The sequence below is a fragment of the Mesoplodon densirostris genome, chromosome 1 (assembly GCF_025265405.1).
Source record: "Mesoplodon densirostris isolate mMesDen1 chromosome 1, mMesDen1 primary haplotype, whole genome shotgun sequence".
Lineage (NCBI taxonomy): Eukaryota > Metazoa > Chordata > Mammalia > Artiodactyla > Ziphiidae > Mesoplodon > Mesoplodon densirostris.
Genome location: NC_082661.1, coordinates 233,946,342 through 233,968,909, shown reverse-complemented (window position 1 = coordinate 233,968,909; position 22,568 = coordinate 233,946,342). Strand labels below are relative to the sequence as shown.

Sequence of the window (22,568 nt, the reverse complement as noted above, 5' to 3'; positions counted from 1 at the left end):
AGATCCCACATGCTGCGGAGCAACTAAGCCCATTCGCCACAGCTACTGAACCTGCACTCTACAGCCTGCGAGCCACAGCTACTGAGCCCGAGAGCCACAACTACTGAAGCCCGCGCACCTAGAGCGCATGCTCCACAACAAGAGAAGCCCCTGCAATGAGAAGCCCGCGCACCACAACAAAGAGTAGCCCCCGCTCACCGCAACTAGAGAAAGACTGCACGCAGCAACGAAGACCCAACGCAGCCAAAAATAAATAAATAAATAAATAATGGAGAAACACAAAATCGTGTTTCTCACCTTTTTTCTTTCCCTGCTGCCTTCTACTAAACCCACCGATTTTTCATATGCTATTATTAATAGTAAGATTTCATTTTTTACAAGAGGATACTACAGTGGTTAATTGAGATGAATTTGATCTCATTTGAAAACTACCACATGCTGAGGTTAAGGCATCTTCCCAAATATTCATATTCTTGCACACACCCCTTTGTTTGGAACATATTTTGTTGCTAGCCCAGCTCCAAATATCAACTGCTTCTGGAACTTCTGAGTTTTGGTACTGATTTTGATTGCCCACATCATCAGGAGACACCAAGCATCTATGCTATGCAATTATCTCTTCTAGGTTTCAGTCCTGAATTATTCAAAGCGAGTTAGGAATGATGTCAAAATGAAGGCCAAAAATATTGGTCTATACTAATTGTACCTAATTGTACCTCCACTAAAAATTAATCCCCTCACTTTCACTCTGATAGATTTATCAAGTTGTGTGTAGAGTGTAATTCCTCTTTTCCTCCTTCCATCCTTCCTACCTTGTCCTTCTGCATCCTTTATATGACGTAAAATTCAAATAATCTATTAATCAGATACTCTCCCTTACTTATCTACATATATATTCCTTTGATTTTTTTTCAGTGTCTCCAAAGGAATAGAGTTGATCTCAGATTATTTTTTAAGTGTTAGATTTGTTCATGTACTAAGGAAGGAAAAAGATACATAAAAGCTGTAACCAGAAATGTTAGAAGAGAGCTCATCTCCATAACTGACATCAAAAATTGTTACCAGCTACGTCTCTGAGTTTATAGCAGCAGTGAGGGGGTGGGGTCATTACCTCTTTCTGCGTCCCACCCTCTTCCATCCTTCTGCATAATAGGACCAAGAGAATAGAAAAATAGATTACATGTTCTGATGAGAACTGTCATAAAAAACACACTTATACCAAAAAGCAGATTTTTCTAGGTAGGTGATAAAAATGTTACGAGAAACTCTTCCTCCTTCTCTTTTCTCCCTGAATATTTTTTTCATCCTTGAGCAGAGGGTTTTCACTTGGTGTTTGCTTCCTATTATCTAGGCACTAGGACTCTGTATAATGGTCTGTGATGTAGGAAACATCTGCCTTTAATTGTTCCTTCTGTAGTGTGACCAAGTGACTCTGGATTTCCACCAAGCTTCCTGTGTCCTAATTTTTCTTGCCAGGTGGAGTCCCCTACCAGTCTCCTGTCTGTCACAGGAGTTTATCCCAGGTTTTCCCTAACATCCATAAGGAAGTGTCCAAAGGGATGTGTCAACCTTTTCCAGTAGAAGCTCTGCTGCAGGATGACAGCTTTTAGGGAAGGGTGTGGATTTTCTTTTTTTTCTTTTTTAAAAAGAACTTCTCTTAAAAAAATTTAGAAGTCATTGTTAAATAGGGTGGAATTGCATGAGTCATTTGTCTTTAGGAGACTTGTTCTTTACTTATGATCTAAAATATTTTATGGCATGGAATCTGAACATGCCAAAAGTACTTTAAAAGTTGTCTTAATTTTTTCAAATTGGCCATACTTATTTTTTTTAATTTAAGGTTTATATGCAACATCGTTCCAATATGTACATTGCCTAAGAAGGAGTTTATAGACTAGCAGAGGAAATAATACAACAAAACACCTCTAATACAAGGTACCAAGAATATGAAAGACCTAATTTTAAGAAAAGCAGAACTACACACAAATTGTGAGCTCCTGCCCACAGGCTTCTCGCTAGACCATGAGCATCTTACAGCCAGGGACCATGTCCTAATTGTAGACCTTATTTCTTTGGTAAAGTTCTTGGTTGAAAATTAAAAATTTCTCTTCATAACTGGGTACATGCCTGTCTTTTGGTCAAAAATACAGACATCATCAGCTAATAAGACAAAAGTTTGAAAAATCAGGCTCTGGTTGTTTTGGGTGCTTCAAACTTGAAACTGCTTGAAACTGCCATCTATTTATTTGACATTTTATTATCCCTCACTCTGTCCTGGCATATATATAATGGACACCCCTTTAGAACCGTGTGATCTTTTTCATGCCCTTTACCAACAAATAACTTTTAATCATAAAATTTAATCCTCCTATATTGCTATATATCCAGCAAGGGGAGGGCTAAATTTTAGCCCTTTTTCTCTTTCTGGGTTTTCTATGTAAACTCGTTCTGTAGATCACTTTAGGTTGACTATAAAGGAAAGATATAAACCCAGAAAAGATTTATTCTGATTATTATTTCCTTGGTTCATTCAATAGGTGTTTGTTGAACACAGTTATACATCAGAGCCACAGTTTTCACCCTTTTTGTGTTAACATCTGAAGATCCAGCTAAAGACCCTATTCTCACATGTTGCAGAAAATGCCACCTTTCTTAGTGTGCTGACTTGACATTATGCCTATTCCTCTTCTCAGAGTAAGTTGTACATGCTCTAACCCACAGTTGCATCTGATTAATATCACTGTATGCTATTGTGTATGAGACATGGTTTGAAATTTAGCAGCACACCAGTGAAGTTTGTGCTGCTTATTGACTGGGAATTACCAGAGGCTTAACTTATAAAATTATCCCTGAAATTCCATTAATTGACACTTAAAGTACAGTATTTGTTGCCAAATTAGGTGCCATGTCCATGCCATCTTTTTTTTTTTTTTTTTTTTTTTTTTGCTGTACACGGGCCTCTCACTGCTGTGGCCTCTCCCGTCGCGGAGCACAGGCTCCGCAGCCATGGCTCGCGGGCCCAGCCGCTTCGCGGCACGTGGGATCCTCCGGGATCGGAGCACGAACCCATGTCCCCTGCATCGGCAGGCGGACTCTCAACCACTGCGCCACCAGGGAAGCCCCCATGCCATCTCTTAATAAGGTGAACCTGGCCAGTTTTCCATCTACTGTTAGGAGAGAGTTCTGTTCTTCTTTGAGCAACAGATGCTCATCAAGGTGACATTTTGTAGGAAAGATTCCTATTTTTAAACATCAGACCCAGACACTTTTTGGCAAGATGTGCATACAAGATGTACCTGGGAACTGAAACCAACAGAACAAAGCCAGCAGCAAAATTATTTCTGGGGATTTGCTTATTAAGTAGATTGTAGGTGGGATCACCTGTGCTATTCAAGTTACATGTGTTTCTGTGAGTAGGATTGAGTTTTCATTAGTTCAGTGAGCACGTGATCCCACTGAGCTGCACTATAAAAACGAGTGGAGACCGTCTCTTTCCTTGAGAAGTTTGCAGGCTAATTAGGAAGTCAAGGCATGCATGTGTGGGAAAAAAAGAAAAAAACAACTTAAAGCCCTGGAAAGGACAGGGCAACATATTCTAATTTTAGATATGACTTCATTTTTTTTTTTTTTTTTTTGCGGTACGCGGGCCTCTCACTGTTGTGGCCTCTCCCGTTGCGGAGCACAGGCTCCGGACGCGCAGGCCCAGCGGCCATGGCTCACGGGCCCAGCCGCTCCACGGCACGTGGGATCTTCCCAGACCGGGGCACGAACCCGTGTCCCCTGCATCGGCAGGCGGACTCTCAACCACTGCGCCACCAGGGAAGCCCCATATTCTAATTTTAAATGTACTCTAGTTATTAATAGTAGAGCTGAAAGCCTCTTTGCAGGATCTTTGAACACTTTTGTGGGATTTGTTTTTTAATAGAGCTAAAGAAATATGAAACTCTGCAGAGCTACTGATCACCATGCCCATTTTGTGAAAAACGTCATGGGAAGCATGACCTAAAGGAACAGAGATCTGTGTTCTCAATGGGGAACATACAGCGCTCACAAAAGCCTGGGGGTCTGCTTTGTTCTCTTGGCTTTGTTGTTGCTTCAGCTTCCTAGGAGATTAGGTACATGAGAAGCATGCATTGTGAAACTCAGAATGGTTGTTAAGGTGTGAATAATAATTGCAATTGAAATGCGAATGGTCAATTATTTGAATTTATAAGGTAGGGTTATGATAACTACAGGGCAACTCAACTGGCTGGGCAGAATAGCTCCAAAAATTTCAACCACATGTGATTATGGACTCCAGAAGTTTGTGTGTTGGCAAACAGGGTGGGAAAGAGAACTAACATTTTTTGAGACTCTAATAAATGCCAAGCACTGTGCTGTATATTTTATGTAGTATTTTTTCATTCAGTTTTAGTAACAAGCCAAAAGATGGGCATTCATATCCACATATCACAAATAAGAAACAATCCCAGCAAGTAAGTAAATTGGCCGAGCTCACACAAATAGGAAAGCAGGTCTCTGGCCAGCTCCAGATTCTCTCCTTTTCCCACTACAGTCATGATACCCCGGAGGTACATCATGCATTCTGTTTGCTTTCTTTCTGCCTGTCCTCTGTATTCTTCGTGTTCACCCGCACACTGTCAATAGAACTCGTTACACATTTTGTAGCAGGTAGAGTGTGTTAATGAAACTCATTTAAATATGTATTAACTTTTTTGTCCAGAAACCAAATATGTAAATAAAGGTTATACATATGATTTTCTTGTCTTTGAAAAAGATTAAGTAGAAAAATACCTGATGTAACTTGATGTTATATTATAGATCTCAGTGATTATACTTGAGCTGTCGATGTGATGAAAAAGTTAGTGAACTCAGAACTCATACAACTTTTTGCCTAAAGCTTTCAAGGTATTAATAGAAGTATTTTATAGTTTTGTTTTAGTTTTTAACTTTAGCGAAAGTCATTCTAATTGGATCTCAATTATTTTTCTTTACTCACCTTTATTTTCTAATTCTGAAGAAGGAATTCACTCCCCTTGCCATACCCCAACTTTATGGACGCCAATCAGAGTTTTAGAACTAAAACATAATTTGTTTTCGTGAGTTTCAGATAACTACACTTAATCTTATTTTTTTTCCATTCCCCACAGTGTATCAGATCTGGCTCTACATATGATGATGATGATATTAGCTTAGACACTTTTAAAATGATGTCATAGCTTTATATTTGTCTCAGGGGCAAAATATCATTTACTAATTCATGCTTTCTTCTCCCATTACATGATATTGTCTTAATCTAGCAGGCAATACAGGGTGATAAATTTTGAGTCATGCACGCAAAAGATGAAAGCCCACGTATTTTTGTTATTCTCTAACACTAGTGTTTTCTGTTTTGAGAAGCAAATCAAGGTTGGCCCAAGGCTTTGTTGATAAAAGTACTATATATGTAATGATTTTTTTTTCTGCCGTGCAGCAAGTCAAGGTTTATTGTAGTCCTGAAATGAGTATCATAAAAAAAGCCGTGCACATAATCCTTGGTTTAGAAACACCTGACTGAAAAAGGTTATTTTCATAGAATGACGGACTTCCTATGTTCCTTCTTAGAAAGACTAATCGTTTCACCTGATGGAGCCCTAGTACCGCTTTTCTAAAACTGTTCCTGGTGCTAGAACTTTCTGTTCCTTCTCCTCTTCTCATCACTGCTTTGTCCTGTCCCCTCGCATGGAGCCCCTAACCCTGCCCCATGTATTCCCACTGCTGCCACCATCAACGTGGCAGCCGGAAATGGCAAAGCCAACATCTTTCCCATCCGTATAAACACTGTTACTCTTTTTCGTTGCCATGGGCTTAGTGGTCCAACTGAGGGCACTTTTCCTCCGTGGGACATTTGGCAATGTCCAGAGACATTTGGGGTTGTCAAAACTGCAGAGGGGTGTGGGGAGCGTGCTTTTGGCATCTGGTACGTATAGGCCAGGGATGCTGCTAATCCTCCTATAATACACAGGACAGCCCCCCACCCCTACCCCCTTAACAAATGTCAATAGTACCAAAGGTGAGAAAACCTGCGCTAGTTCTATTCAAGCATCAGCTCTGTCTTTTCCTCACCTCTCCCAGGGCTAAACTTAGACACTCCTCTTTTGAGCTCCCATAATACCTTGTATAACATTTTTTTCATATCCTGTTTGTATCTTTTATTTGTTGATCTTGTCAATAAGATTGCATACTTCTTGAGGGAAGAGGGTATTTATTACCAATATTGGTGTCCCCAGTTTGTGGCAAAATGTCAGGTACATAGTGAGAATTCCATACGTGGATAAATGCATTTTTGAATAAGACACCCTAGACTTCTCCAGTGCCTTTCTGGAACTTCCAGAAACCTCCTCTTGCTCACTTTTATCTTCTTTTTCCTACATCTACTCATTACTTATTTTTTAAAACGTTAGTGTGTCAACCCCATCATTCATATATTTAGTTCCTAAAAATATGGATCTCCCTACAATTCAAGACATATAGTGGGGGCTTCCCTGGTGGCGCAGTGGTTGAGAGTCCGCCTGCCGAAGCAGGGGAAACGGGTTCGTGCCCCAGTCTGGGAAGATCCTACATGCCGCGGAGCGGCTGGGCCCGTGAGCCATGGCCGCTGAGCCTGTGCGTCCGGAGCCTGTGCTCCGCAATGGGAGAGGCCACAACAGTGAGAGGCCCACATACCGCAAAAAAAAAAAAAAAAAAAAAAAAAAAAAAAGACATATAGTGGGATAGGGAGGGTGGGAGGGAGATGCAAGAGGGAGGAGATATGGGGATATATGTATATATATAGCTCACTCACTTTGTTATATAGCAGAAACTATCACACCATTGGAAAGCAATTATACTCCAATAAAGATGTTTAAAAAAATGACATGTAATGCCAGACTCCAGGGTTTATTCATAAACCCTTTAAAAATGTCAGGCATGCCATAAACATCATGGCTGGTGCATACAGACCAGCTGCAGTCAACAGTGCTTGTTCTAGGGAGATGTCCCAGACAAATTCCTACTTGCTTTTGAAACATTTTGCTGTCATATCCCTGACCTTAGTGTTTCTTAGTGTTTAACTGATTCTTCGTGTTTAGCTGAGCTAGTCATGCCTGGCATCAACACTACCCTCTGTAGCATGTTCCCACATCCTTTGGCATGGCATTTGGGTTCCATTCCCTTCTTATCTTTGACTATGGCTTCTTCATATGTGGGGCTCAAACCATGCTCAACTGTCTCTTTACTCCTGATGGTTTGCTACCTGACACTCTCTCTTTAGAACCTTTCCTCCAACACATTCTTCAGGTCTCAGTCAAGATACATGTCTCATGTTAGAAGCCTCTCCTCGGACCCCAAGATTGAGTGATGTATACCTTCTCTGCATTCATAGCACCTTGCGCCTACCCCTGTATACTATTAATAGAAAAGCAGTTGCAGTATTTGTCTTTCTCACCAAGGTCAGAGTCTGTGCTTTCAAGGCATTTCTGGTGCCTGGTACATATTATACATGTAATAAGTATTGGATGTATGAGAGAATGGATGAGACGGAATACCTCTTCCAGCCTGCAAATATCGCACCCATCTGGTTAAACCTTTCTGCTGGGAGATGGAGATAAATCAGTCCAAATGTTGAGAGCCTTTGGAGAAGACGCTACATACAAGGGGATAACGTTTATGTTCACTGGCAGCTCTGTCAGGTTGACGAGAGGGCTGTACCTCTAGATCACATTAGTTTAACTCCTTGTTAAGCTGATGGCTTTATTGACTAGTACTCTAATGATATGCCCATGGCCTTTATTGAGGATTTTTATATAGAATGCATTTTTTAAAATATACTCAGTTGCCTCTGCACATAGAAAGAACTCCAAAACCTATAAGATGTTGCGGGATGGGCACTTGGAGGCATTGTTCTGATTTGTTTACCAAACAAGCCAAATCCAGCCACTCCTGGATTTGGGAAAACAGTTTTTTTCCTTACCAGAGAGAGTGTTGGGGCAATGCATTTAAACTTGGGAACAAGCTGTTGCTTTGAAAGTTGGATAAATATTTTTAAATCTGTTTTATTTTGATAAAACATGATCCAAAATAAAGGGAGATTGGATTTTCTTAGATGAGATTAAGAACAACCATTGTGTTTGTTGTTGCTGACAACATCACAGTGTCATACTTAGCAACTTTTATTTTGTTATTTCCTGTCATCTGCAGAGTCTGGATGAAACTTCAATGTGAAATTTTGGGGGCCAGCTTTATGCCTAGGGGCGATTTACATATTGAACTTTGTGGAACAGTGGAACATTCAGAAATTTACACCCATCCACCCAAGCCTGAACTGTAGACTTTTGCACTATGATCAGACAGTGGTGAATCCACATCTGGCTCTGCCACTCACCAGCTGTGTGACTGCAGCCCCTAACCTCTAAGCCTCAGTTTCCTCCTCATTTTCAAAAGGGATCGTGTGTTTGGCACACGTAATACTAAGCTGTTCTCATCATCACCTTCATTGCTGAAATCTCATTTCATTATGTTGAGAAACTCTTTTTTTTAATGCAATTTTCTTTGTTAAAGACACTTTCTTAACAACTAAGCAAGGTTCTGTGCAAAAACAGTGGGAGAGAGTGATCCTACAGTACAGCCTGGGAAGGGCTATTGGGGGAAAGTGGGAAGAAAGGATAGAAGGGGGCCGTGAACAGCTGGGGACCCCAGAGTCCTGGAGGAAGACAAATCAACATCAGCAGTCACACCTTAGACAATTCTGTCTTGACCGCAACTTTTGGTTCTCCTCCTCAGGATCGAAAGCCATTTCCCCAACCCCTCGTTTCCCTCCTTGGAAGGTTCTTTGACTCTCACACTCTGTAGTGGGTTTATCTGCCGCACCAAGAGCAAGGGCAGCTGAAAATAGGGCAGCAACGCTTGAAGAGCAGAAGGCAAGAGATCTGGGTCAGCTCTGCCAGGCGCCAGGACGTGGGCTTATAAAATTAGAACGGAGTGAAGATGGAGTTTCAGTCCTGGGTTTTGTCATGGAGGGGCCTGGGCTCAGGTTCTGTCCGAACAGCAGAAACCAGAGGAGAGCAAGTGAATCTAAAAGAAAAAAAATCTCTTAAAAACATAAACTGGGGTTTCCCTGGTGGCGCAGTGGTTGAGAGTCCGCCTGCTGATGCAGGGGACACGGGTTCATGCCCCGGTCCGGGAAGATCCCACATGCCGCAGAGCGGCTGGGCCCGTGAGCCATGGCCGCTGGGCCTGCGCATCCAGAGCCTGTGCTCCGCAACGGGAGAGGCCACAACAGTGAGAGGCCCGCGTACCACAAGAAAAAACAACAACAGCAACAACAACAAAAAAACATAAACTGTTAGGCCTACTATCTGTATGATATCAGACCCCAAAGTGAGACCCTGTCAAGGGCTGTATGTGTTGTCAGATGTGTTGTGATGGCCCTAAAGATTATGAACAAACATGAATCATGTTAATAGCGGCTCACGTTTATGGAACACATACTTCGTTCCAGGCACTGTGTCAAATGCTTTAATGGATTCTCTCTCTTACTCTTCACAATGACCTCATGCAGGAGTTGAGTTATTCTTGCTTTTATACATGAGGAAACGAGGGGCCTTGGAGAAGCTGAGTCATTTAATTTGCACAAAGTCACACCAGCTGACAGGCAGAGGCGCCAGAGTGAATATGGGCAGTTGGACCCCGAACGGGCTCTGCTGCCCCCTCCTCTGACCAGGGGTCATGTGGCCATGTCTACTGTCCCGTGGTGGCCATCCTGCCTGGATGTTCCCAGCTGGGACGTGAGCCTGAGCTCGTGCTGAGGGAGGATTCCTCTGAGGTCTTCTCTTAGGACTGTAGAGTGATACCTTCCACTGCAGTCTGGGCTCTGCAGAAAGAGGGAGATAAAGGCGCATCTTCAAAACCCCAGAGTTTGCATCTACAGCTACGTTTGAGATACAGACACTGTATGCACTGCACAGCCTGGCGGCTACTCCAGCATCTCCTAAAACTGCTTCCCATAGAGATGTGTTGGACCACAGGCCTTCTTTCTAATTCTCCCTTCCACAAAACCTGTCAACCTCTAAAGGAGAACTTTAGAGTTTGGAAAATGTTGTTTTAGACATAAGATGGTTGTTTGGTTGGTTGGGTTTTAGATCTAGCCTGGACATGATGCTGCAAGTCTTGAATTGTAGAACCTGAGCTGACCTCAGTCGAAATTCTATTTTGTGCCAAAGTTTCCACCCCCGACACACAACTTTTTATTAAAGTATAACATACAGAAAAATACACCAAGTGTACAGCGCCTCGAATTATCACACCAACTCAGCACCCCTGAAGGCCACCCTGTATTAGTTTCCTAGAGCTGCCCTAACAGTACTATAAACTGAGTGACTTATAACAACAGAAGTTTATTGTCTCACAGTTCTAGAGTCTAGAAGTTTGGAATCCAGCCCGCCAGAGGGGTCATGCTCCCTCTGAAAGCCGCAGGGGGTCCTTCCTTGCCTCTTCTTAGCTTCTGGGGGTCTGCCAGCGTCTTCGGTGTTCCTCGCCTTGCAGCTGCATCCCCGTCTCCCCACCTCCGTGGCATCTTCCCTTGGCGTCTATGTTGTCACATGGTCTTCTTCTGATGACAGCAGTTACATTGGAATTAGGGACCCACCCCACTCCAGTGTGACCTCATCTTCACTGTAGTCATGACATCTGTCTTGGCTTTATTTCCAAATAAGGTCACATTCTGAGGTACCACGGGTTGGGACCTCAACGTATCTTTTTTGGGGAGGAAATGGTTCAACCCAAATGACCCCTACCATGTTCCACCCTAGTCAATACACCTTTCTCCTTCACAAAGGTAACAGAGTGTTGTAACATCCCTTCAGGTCAGTGGAGACATTCAATAACATCCCTTATACCCTGCCTGGATACATACATGAAACTTTGCCCTTTTTTTGGACCCCGCCGCATGGCATGTGGGATCTTAGTTCCCTGACCAGGGATCAAACCCGTGCCCCCTGGAGTGGAAGCGCAGAGTATTAACCACTGGACTGCCAGGGAAGTCCCCTAAACTTTGGCTTTTTGAGCCCTGCTTCTAAGTACTGTTTCTGATCTTTTTAATTACTGTACCTGAGTCGACATTACACTAACATGCAGTCTCTGCACTTTGACACCAAGAAGTTTCTTCTGAAAACTTCAACCTATTTGCATTTTAGAGCTGTTACCTCTTCTATGTTACCTTATACTAATTTTTTTAAGTAGTTGTTTACAGAAAGCCTTCAAGAACCTTTTAAAAAAATAAGTATTGCTGAAAATACTTATATTTTTATTTTACGATCCTAGCTTCATAATATTAGAGACCTCCTGGAGCTTTTTTTTTCTTGTCTGTCAGAATAGTATATTCTTAAAGTATCCCTCCCATAAAATGAACTGATATATCATTGTATCTTCCTGAAGTTTTATCTACCTAAGTAACGGCAAGAGGATTTATACAGATTACCACAAGCATAAACTTTAAAAGAGCACAAATTCAAAAATAAGTATAGGGCCTCCCTGGTGGCGCAGTGGTTAAGAGTCCGCCTGCCGATGCAGGGGATACGGGTTCGTGCCCCGGTCTGGGAGGATCCCATATGCCGCGGAGCAGCTGGGCCCGTGAGCCATGGCCGCTGGGCCTGCGCGTCCGGAGCCTGTGCTCCGCAACGGGAGAGGCCACAACAGTGAGAGGCCCACATACCGCAAAAAGAAAAAAAAAAAAAAAAAGTATAAATTTTTTAAAAAGCATTCTGAAAAAAAAATTTATAAACAAGTTTTTTTTTCCCTAAATCACATCATTAAAAGTTAATGGTTGTATATTTTTTCTAAATGACTCCAAAGATAATTAATCCAGCTGGTTTGAATAAAGACAAGAAACAAATGAGCAAACAACCTTACAAACTAGAAGCAGTAACATTTGCAGCTGGAGAGTTTTGGGCAGTGAGGTGAGGCTCAGAAGGCTTCTGTGACTCACCCAAGGTCACATAGTCCGGGGTAGCCAGGACCAACCAGCTATTGAACAAAACTCAAAGCAAGCAGAAGACTTCTATTTTTAGGTGGTGATATTTTTAATTCTAATCTTAGAAAGAAATGCTTTTGGTCCTGAGGTCAAATTGACTCTAAAAATGATCTATTTTGATCTGATGTGAGAAGACAGGAATTCTGATGACAAACACAAAAGAGATATAGGTGGGTCAGAATTCTTTTGGGCACCATGTAATTTCTACCTGATTTCAAGCGGTGTCCAGAAGTTCACTGGAAGACTCAGTATGTAGATAGCTATGAAAGCAAGCTTAAGGCAAAATTTTATTTATGCTGTAGACACCTCACCAGCCTCGTCAGTTCCCATAAAGCATCTTAAATATCAAAGGCAATTTGAAAAGTTTTAAAATGTATGTTTCTTAAATAAGATAGACCAGTAACTCATGTATCAAACTTGCTGCTTGGAGCCATTTGAGTCCCAGAAATGACCTGGCATTCTAAGTAATTCTTCTTTAAAATGTTAATGAATGTGTAATAATTTTTCTTTCTTTCTTTTTCTAGCCAAGGACCCTTGTCATCCATTAGAGCAGTAATCAAGAGATGTAAGTTTGTTTCTTCCTGCTCTGTATTTTCCTCTGCAATAATTTTGAATGATGATTTAGATTTCTAGCAAGTGATTGTATTTGATGAATCTTACAAAGAATCTGACAAGAGTAGCTTCTCCTGAGGAGTAATAAACCATTTCAGACAAGCAGCTAGGTTTTCAGTGTTCTTTTCAACTTCTGTTTATTGATAAGCCAGTTCCTCAGAACAATATTTTTCTCTAGAGAGCTAAGCTGTTAAAAAAAAAAGAAACTATATTATGTAGTCAATTTTCATGATCTAATTAAATTGTAGGTAACCATTTTCTACAGGTAGAGACATCTGATGGGTTTCAAAAATATCAAACCCTGTCCTTTTTTATTGATTTACTTCCACAGTATTTTAACTTGACTCTGTAACTAAGTGCTTATGGAGATCAGCTCACACTTCCACATACATGCTAGAAGTGCCGTAACAGAATTCTCTCTAAAATGGCGCATTCATACTTTCTGACTTTACTCCTTGGTTAAAGCTTTAAAACTTGCTCTTGGTGCAGGAGTTCAACATTCTTTTTAATAAAAGGCTCTGCAAATGTCCCTTTTCCAAAAAACACATGGATTACCTGTTATTATTTTTAAAAAGATAAGAAAGGGATATTAAATGTTCTTCGCATTATTTGAGCTGAGGTCACCACCCTGAGGAGAATGTATCCTTTTTTAGAAGCATAAGTTATAATATTTAGTATGAATTTAGGATATCCACAGGTGTGAAGAGCATGCATTTGAGCCATTGCAGTGAAAAAGTTGTCAGGTGGCAACACAGATATTCCATGCTTTCCCACATTTAATTTTTTGTTGGTGGTGGTGAATTATGAAGGTGTGGGAATGCCACAGTGGATATTGATAGGAATTCATATATGAAAATGAAAAATTCATGGTAACTTTATATGCCTTAGAGCCCTTGGGGGAAAAGGGGCAGATGGGGCAGGGAGAGAATTTAAAAAGAAAAGTAGGGTTTGGAATTTAGACAAATGTTCTTGCTGAAGATATAATTCGGGGTAATTAAGGTTATAGGGAAAACCTTGGGAGTAGCTCAGTATTTAAGGAGATAGTGTTGAGAATAGAGAAGGCGAAAAAAATTAAAAAAAAAAAGAGAATAGAGAAGGTGACAAAAGACAGAATCTTAGGAAATATTGGTGTCAGAGATCAAGCTGTGCCTTTAAGGTTCCATAGGACCAGAGAGGCGTGAGGTCCCCTCACTGACTCCTGTCTGCTGGCCCCTGCCTTTGTTCCCTGGCTTCTTACCTTTCCTGCCTCTTGGATTTCAGAGGGGATTTGTTGGGGATTGTAATCCATACCTGATTTCCTACCTGATTTCCTGTAGATCCTCCAGCATGGCACTTGCTTACACTGAGGCCCCAGTGCCCTGCAAGGCTTAGGAGAAGGCAGCTAAGGAGGAGTGGACCCAAAAAAGCTGAAAAAGAATGATCCCAGTAATAGGAAAACTAGGAGACAGCTGTACGTTAGAGGTCAAGGGGGGAGAGGTTTTCAAAGAGAATGAGTGAACCACGAATAGCTCTTAATGCTGCAGCAGGTGAGGTGACAGGAGCTGAGAATAGGCCGTTGAGTGTGGTGCTCAGCAGTGACCTTGGAGCGGGCAGGTTCAGGAGAACGTTGAAGCTGGAAGCCACACTTCATTTCAACAATGAATAAATGGAGCTCATGAGGTTGGGGCAGCTGAGTAGGCTACTCTTTCATGAACCATGGTGGTAAACAGGAGAAGGATGGAGGGTCAGGCAGAGAGGAAATCTGGGCACGTTTATACACTGTGTAGGATGAGGAAGCCTGGAGACTTTTGTAGGCCGGGGAGGGAGGAACCGGGTGGGGGGGGGGGACCAGACTTGAGCAAGAGAGGAGAGGAAATAGTGAAGCAGGGCCCTAGGAGAGAGGGAGGGAGGAGGAGATGAAACAGAGGGAAATGCCTGCTTTGAGCTGTCTCTAAAAAAAATAATGACCCAGTGATCTTTTAATTCTTATATGTCACTCACTTTGTACATGCTGAAGAAATATGTGTTGGTTGTATTTATTCCTGATGTTTAGGCAAGATGGCCAAACAGACCCTCAGGTGCTGCCACGTAAATACAGAATGAAGCATAATTGTGTCATCCCCTCTGTGTTTTCCCTTTTTGCCCATATTCTATAAGAAAACGTTGTAAGCAGATTTTGCCTTACCCAACTCATTAAAATGTTCGCTTTCCTATCCCAGACTCAGTCATCTCTCCTTGGCAAGGAGAAAGACTTTATCACATAGTTAAAGCAATATTCCTTAACTGGTTGTATTTTAAACTCTTTCATAATGATTCTGGATCCAATCAAGACTTGAGATCCTTCTTTTTGTGTTCGTTCTTGGGAGCCCTAAATATTTTGGGCAAAGATCTTGAAAGTGTTCTAAGTGGATGTTTCTGGAAGTTCGTGCTTTTCCTTTCATTAACGTTTTAAGAGAAAATTGTTCTTTGAAATTCACAGACTTAACTAGTGTTTATTGCTTTCTGTGAGTCAGGAACTATTCACTTACACTGTAAAATAACACTGCGTGGTAGGTGTTAACCCCATTTTACAGATGGTAGGGATACTGAGTCTCGGAGATTCAATGGCCTCACAAGGTAGATCTGAGATGTGGACCTAGACTTCCTGACTCCAGGGCCATGTTGACCTTTCCACTCCTTGGATGTTCCTGTTATCATGTCAGACGCCTCTAGTTTATACCCTGTCCCAGGCAAATGTAGTTAGTGAGTTATTTTTATTATTGTGATTTTCATTGGTAAGGTAGCACTATAGCAAGGATGCTTGTAATATAATAATTCTTCTTTGTGTTTTTTTCTTCTGACAATCATTTAATTGATAATTTTGAATTATTTAGAATTAGGACTAGCATCCAGCTCTCCTGGCTCCACGAAGAGTTTAGTTCAGGAAACAAACTGCTCCCAGCCCTTCCCATAATGAGCTGTGTGAGGTGGGATAATTCATTGACCCTCTCTGATCTCAGTCTCCTCATCTGTAAGGTTGGAGTAGGATGATCATTAAGGGTCCCTCCAGGACTTCCCTGGTGGCACAGTGGTTGGGAATCCACCTGCCAATGCAGGGGACACGGGTTCAAGCCCTGGTCCAGGAAGATCCCACATGCTGCGGAGCGACTAAGCCCGTGCGCCACAACTACTGAGCCTGCACTCTAGAGACCGCGAGCCGCAACTACTGAGCCCTCCTGCCACAACTACTGAGCCCACATGCCACAACTACTGAAGTCCACAGCCCTAGAGCCCATGCTCTGCAACAAGAGAAGCCACTGCAATGAGAAGCCCACGCACCTCAACAAAGAGTAGCCCCTGCTCACCGCAACTAGAGAAAGCCTGCACACAGCAATGAAGACCCAACGCAGCCAAAAATAAATAAATAAATAAAATTTTTTAAAAGCAGAAATTTACTAAAAAAAAAAAAAAGGTGGGGGGGGTCCCTCCAGGCTTATGATCCTATTGAAACTGAGGAGAATTCTTTATTAGTGCTAATAATGCAAATCCAGATCTCAGTCTTTTATAAACAGCTGAATATGAATTTGCTCTGTACTTAGAATTTAGCCATATGAACTAGAAAAGTTTGAAAATCATTCTGTAAAATGATATAACTTTGACTGAAAAACCTGCCTTTATTCTGCGGCCTTAATCCAAAATGCATGGAAGACTGGACTTGTGTGGCAGGGTTTAAAAGGAACATGTTCTGTGCGGGCCCTGGGGGCAAATTTGAGTCTCCTGGTAACAACCACATCAAATCTGTTTCATCTGGGAAAGTGAGAATGAGATTAAGCAGATAGTTGAGAAATGAACCGGAAGAATGTGAGGCACTACATGAAAATCTGCCATGAAAATCTAAAGTGATTCTAGCTACTAAACTTGTTCAAAACTGACAAAAAGTGCTAGTCATTCTATAAGGATCAAGAGAAAAGAGAGATTTCAAAGATGAGTGAATATGAGAAAAAAAAATATCAGAGCAGGAGAGGGGAGAGCAAGTGATTCTCCAGGTGTGTGGAGGAGGTCTGTAAGCATGATTGGGAGCCTTCCTCTCCCCTCATCCTGCTGCATGCAGCGTGGCAATACCACTGTGCCAGCCGGGGGTTGGGGTGCCGTTACTAATGACAGCTGGGGTGAAGGAGCACAATGAAGTGGAAGGCCACTGATGTGAAAGATGTAAGCTGATTACTGAAGTACCTTTTGAGTACTATTCATACTTTAAAATTGATCCTGTTGCAGTAGCAAATCGATTTTGCAGAATGATTTTTAGATTTTTTTTTCTTTTGCTCTGTTACTGAAAACTGTAGGAAGATTTTTTTTTTTTTAACTGTGGTTATGTGTGTGGTTATCCTGGTCTGTACAGATATATCTTTGCCTGCAGCATATTTCTTTACTCTCTGAAACTATGGTTCATCCACTGTTCCGTCGAAGTACAGAGGTGGGTAGCAACAGTGGCATGACAAGACAGTTTTGCTGCTTATTCTTTTTAGAGCTTAGGCAACTGCGTTCACTCTTTTTTCTCCCTTTCCTCTTCTGTAACCCCATCTTTTTTTCCCTTAGCACTCATGAATAGTGCACAGCAAAAATGCCCCGTGGACGAGGTATGTTTGTGACGATAAATAACATGATGTCTTTTGAAAGTGCTGTGTCTGCTGATTCTGGCTTTAGTGATGGCGGTGATGGGATTGTAGCACACTCAGTGAGCCTCTGACTTAATGAAACCGTTCTTACAAATCAGACCTGCTACTCAGAGCTTTAGCCTCTCTGTCCTGCTTTATTCCAGTAGAGAAAATGCACCTCAACTTGGTTCACTTGATAGAAATGTACCAGTCCATCATACCAGTTGAAGGTATGAGTACAGAACATCCTCCAACTTGAGATCCAAGGGTTATGGTTTCAGATGTCAGGTTTGCTTTGCTAACCCCACGTAGGTTCGCTGTCACAGCTCCAACCCCAGCCTAAATTTCATCCCCACCTCCCGTCTTCACCCCTGCCTTCCAGCTTTGGTATCCTCCTTGTTCAGAGAGAACCAGAACTTAATAGGAGGAAGAAAGAAAAGATTCATACCTTCAACCTTTTCAAGTCAGAAGAATTGAAAAAGTAGAGTTTGGAGACATAGGAAAGTAGAAGTAGTTTATGTCTGAAACAAATTCCCCTTTGTCCACAAATTTTTACAGTATAGTATTTGAAGAGTTTTTTTGAAAGGTATCTTAAATGTGCTCCTTAAAATGGAAATACTATTCTCTATTACACATGTGTGTAATATGTGATCCCATATGTGACACATTTTCCAGGTCATCTGGTTAAGACATAATATAATTTTAAAATAAAATTTAGAAAAAATTTAAGCCATCTAGCTTTTTGAGTTTGAGGTTTAAGGGAAAAGTTAGTGCTGCATATACAATAATACTCTCTGCTATAAACATTTTTATAAAAGTGCTTTGAACACTTTTTGCATGTATTATTATTATCTCTTAATGTAAATAATACAACAACTTAAGGCTTGTAAAACTCCAGAAAAATTAGAAAATAGATGGAAATTTGACCACTTCCACTCTCTTTACCATAGAGTTATAAACAAACATTACAAAAGTGTAGTAATATGGATTAGAATAGATATTTAAAATTTTTTCTGCCCATTGTTATTTCATGTCATCATAACGCTCTTTACCATGCAATTTCTATTTAGTAGCTGTCGTCTTTTCTCTGTTCATTCTTCAAATTATTTTTCAGAACCACGGAATGTGCTTTGGGGAGTTTTTGAAATCTATATTTTCTTATGCAATTCAGATATGTAACTATAATTAACTTTATGCCATATGAAAAGATTGTTTTGATTTGCTTTTCTACTATGGATGTTAAAATTCATACATTCTATCTGATGTCAAATATAAGCTCACTTTTTCCAATAGTATATCCTATAAAAATTTAAATCTTTATTGAATGTATGAATTTTGTACTATATCAGTGTATTCTTTCTTTTATAGCTTCTCGGACTTCTATTCAGAGTGAGCTTCATCGAGATAGGAGGTATGGTTATATTTATAATAGAGGACACATACTCTGCTAATTATGAAGTAAAAGTGTGTCATCAGTTAGCAAGTTAAATATTTCTCTCTCATAAGGAGTGTGTTACAGCCTCCTCAGTACATCTTCTGAATTAATCTGTAAGTTTGAATGATGATTTCGCTTGAGAGAAGGGGCAGTACAAGCCTGAAAATCTTCTTCCGACAGTAATTATTCACTGCAGCCAATTAAAAATGTTTATTAAGCCACTGCTCTATGGGAAGCATTGTTGTAACTACTTCAGAGAAACGCTTTGTACCTCATAGCTACTTAGTAAATGTCACATGGATGAATGAACTGATGACAGGATAGAAAATTGAATAAAGAAAGGAAGAGAGTCAGGCAGACTAGGTGGATAGCTGAATGAATAAAAATGGCTAGATGGCTGGTGGTGGGGAGGGATGCAGGGGAGCAGGGAGGAGGGAGTCACTGGATAGATAGAAGGAAGGACCAACAGACAGACAGATGGTAGGATGGATGGAAGTGTGGACAGGTGGCTAAATAGAAAGGGAGATGTATGGTCCCTACTGTCAAATTTCTTAAAGTATCGTGTTGACTAATGAAGAACAAGGAGTTTATAGTCAGACATAGCCAAGTTCAAATCCTGACTTGGCTTTCTCACCATGTGACCTTGGGCAAGCTCCTTAACCTTTCTTAGCTTCTCTATACCCACCTTTAAAATGGCGCTGATCATACTTACCCCATAGGGTTGTCCTAAGGGTTAATGCGTGTATAGTGGTTAACATTTATTAACTAGTAATTCATTATCTAGTTAGATAAAAGCTATATAAAAATGGGAATGACTTATTTGGATTGCACACAGGGAAGTGAAAGTAAGTTCACTGTGGCACACTTAGCGTAATGTCTAAGAGGGGATTGGCTAAATGCAATTTGTGAACCGCTTTTTCTAACTCTGAGTGTAATACATGCTCATTACAGAAAATATTGGAAAACTAATAAAAATGTAAAGAATAAAGCACAGCGTATTCACTCTCCTACATAAAGGCAGCAACAATTAATAGCTTTGAATAGTACATTCCAGATTATGAAGATAGGTAACAAGATTCTGTACATACATCTCAGAATCTCATTTTTCTCTATAATTAGATCTTATACTTCCCTTTGTCAATCCAATTTCTTCAAATATATGACTGTTTGTGTTTAAATAATATTTGTCTGTGAGGTGATCATTTTTCTCATGTTGAAAATATGTGTTCTTATTTCAGTTATTTGTGCTAATAAATAATTCTTGTTATTTAAATTTTTAAAAGCTGTAAGTAGAGGTTCTTAGGTAATACAATTCAAATTTAGTCAATGGGCAGTTTCTACTGATTCACAGGCTAGCATGAGGGTGTGTGTACGTGTACAGTTTTTATAATGGCAGTGCTTTTTATTTTTATTTTTATTTTCCATAGAGTTCTAGAGAAAGGCAGAGGAGGTATCATCATACCTATTTGTTAGATGAGAAAAGTGAGGCTCAGAGAGTTTGACTGATTTGCTCAGAGACACACAGTTGGTATTTGTTAGGAAATCAGGTTGAAGGTAAAATGTAAACATGAGACCGAAGAATCAGGTTAAGAAAGTGATGAAAGAAGCCACACCTAAATCACTGTGGCTCCAAGTATTGAAGATTAAGCATCAGATTCATATACAAACTGACCAGGAACACAGACACACACATCAGGGTCTAGAAGTGAACAAGTAGACTCTAAACACTTAAAGATCATTCTGAATGGGGGAAAAGAGGTAGAGTGAAGAGGAAGACGCTGTTCTTCTAATGCATAGTATCATTTCAGAGTACGTACTTTATAATAACGGAAAACTAAACATTTCCACTCAACCAGTGCATTTTTCTGTCTTATGATACCCTATGTTTGTGCCATAGGCTAGATAGTAGAGTCCTGGGTTGAAGAGGTTGTATGGGTCTTGGTCCTCATTCTCATCAGCCAAGGCAGAGTGAAGTGTACTCAGGGTACATCTCTAACTCTCTGAGGCCAGTGTCATGGAGGATGGCTGTCACGTGCTCCCTCGAAGCCTGCCTCGGTGTACTGTTAGAGAAAGTGCAGGTCAGACAGGTCATCTCTGTGACTATGGCAGTTCTAATGTCACTTTCTTGGGTGGTAGTTATTTTCATGAATCTTTGGACATTTACAAATAGACAATAGCTTGTTACCAAGCTGTAAAATCTCACTGAGGCTTCTGTCTGCTAGGCGCCCAGAGATCACCATTGTGGCGGCTGAGCCACTGAGGCCGACCTCATGGTTTCCAGGAGCCCCACCCCCAGGACTGGCATTCCCCCCATCTTCTGCAGCAGGCCCTTGGAGGCCCAGTGAGCTGGTTCCTGCTGAGGTGAGTAAATATCGCATTATCTCTCTGCATTTTATTTTTAATGAAGTTCAAAGATAACAGTGAGACCGTTAACACCTTGGCTACCACCCATAGGTGTCTAAAATCTTCATCCTTCATTCTGCAGCTCCCACCATCGTATGAACAAGTCATAAAAGAAATCAACCAAGTTCAAGTTAACACTACAAATAATAATAATGCCGCTGCCACTCCAAGGCACACTATTACTTCAGCAACTCAGACTGACTTTTCAGAAGAAGTAGACAACCATCTGCCTCAAAGTAATGCAAGTAATTTGTCTCCCCTAATTCTGACCTAGTTCTAGGGAAGTAATCAGTAGGCTCCAGCCTTTAAAATAATTTGCAATTTGTGCATAATTCATTGAGCTCTGCTTCCCAGTCATTGTGATCACTGTGTGCTTGCTTTATTTGGGTTTGCTGTGATTATTATAATAGGTCATTCTTCATCCTCACAAGCCGCAGCCCCAATCTCTAGGGTTCACCCTAGTTCATATCACAAAAACATCATCTTTTTTTATTATTTTTTAAATTTATTTTATTTTATTTTTGTCTGCGTTGGGTCTTTGTTGCTGTGTGCGGGCTTTCTCTAGTTGTGGCAAGCGGGGGCTACTCTTCGTTGCGGTGTGCGGGCTTCTCATTGCAGTGGCTTCTCTTGTTGCGGAGCACGGACTCTAGGTGCGCGGGCTCAGTAGTTGTGGCATGCCGGCTCAGTAGTTGTGACTCGCGGGCTCTAGAGCACAGGCTCAGTAGTTGTGGCGCACGGGCTTAGTGGCTCCGCGGCATGTGGGATTTTCCTGGACCAGGGCTCGAATCCGTGTTCCCTGCGTTAGCAGGCAGACTCTTAACCACTGCACCACCAGGGAAGTCCCCAAAACATCATCCTTTTAACTCATGGTTGGTATTACTGCTGATGCCCTTTATTCCCGTTGAGAAAGCTGTTATATTTAGCACTTAACTTGATAGTATGCTAAAAGTGGTTGTCCTGTTAGGCTTTTAAAAAGCATTATATTAAGATAACAGATGAGAGTAAGTTACTTTGAAAAAGTAAAGCAAGAATTTTTGGAATTTTGACAAGAGAGAAATGGTCATTGATAAGTCTACTGAGAATCAGGAATTTAATGGTGTTTTAAAATATTATATAGGGGCTTCCCTAGTGGTCCAGTGGTTAAGACTCTGCATCTCCACTGCAGTGGAAGCACGGGTTCCATCCCTAGCCAGGGAACTAAGATCGTGTATGCCTCACAGTGTGATAAATAAATAAATAAAAATAAAATATAATGAATATCTTTATATGAATAAATATAACGTGAAGAACCCTCCTGCGGGAAGCTGAATATAAACATCTCTCCATTGATTTTAGAATTACTTTTTCCTAAGGAAGGAAACCAAAACCTCTCGATATTCTACATGTATATTTTTATACTCTGTGTATCCTTTTTCTTTGAAATTATAACATTGCAGCTTCTGTTCGTTTTGGTCTTGTC

The 22,568-nt window shown here is 41.0% G+C and overlaps 1 protein-coding gene across 8 annotated transcripts in view; it reads left to right on the top strand.

Moving 5' to 3' along the window:
* The window catches only part of SH3D19 (SH3 domain containing 19), a 171,867-nt gene that overhangs the window by 94,386 nt on the left and 54,913 nt on the right, over positions 1 to 22,568 (top strand). For 3 of the 8 annotated variants that reach the window (XM_060116303.1, XM_060116249.1, XM_060116313.1), the window contains exons 3-6: positions 12,571 to 12,611; positions 18,640 to 18,682; positions 20,929 to 21,067; positions 21,192 to 21,354. In XM_060116303.1, coding sequence (XP_059972286.1) covers positions 12,571 to 12,611; positions 18,640 to 18,682; positions 20,929 to 21,067; positions 21,192 to 21,354 — 386 coding nt within the window. Of the gene's footprint in view, positions 1 to 2,599; positions 2,695 to 12,570; positions 12,612 to 17,212; positions 17,254 to 18,639; positions 18,683 to 20,928; positions 21,068 to 21,191; positions 21,355 to 22,568 lie in introns of those variants that run through there. The other 5 variants (XM_060116276.1, XM_060116286.1, XM_060116266.1 and 2 more) reach the window with 3 other exon arrangements.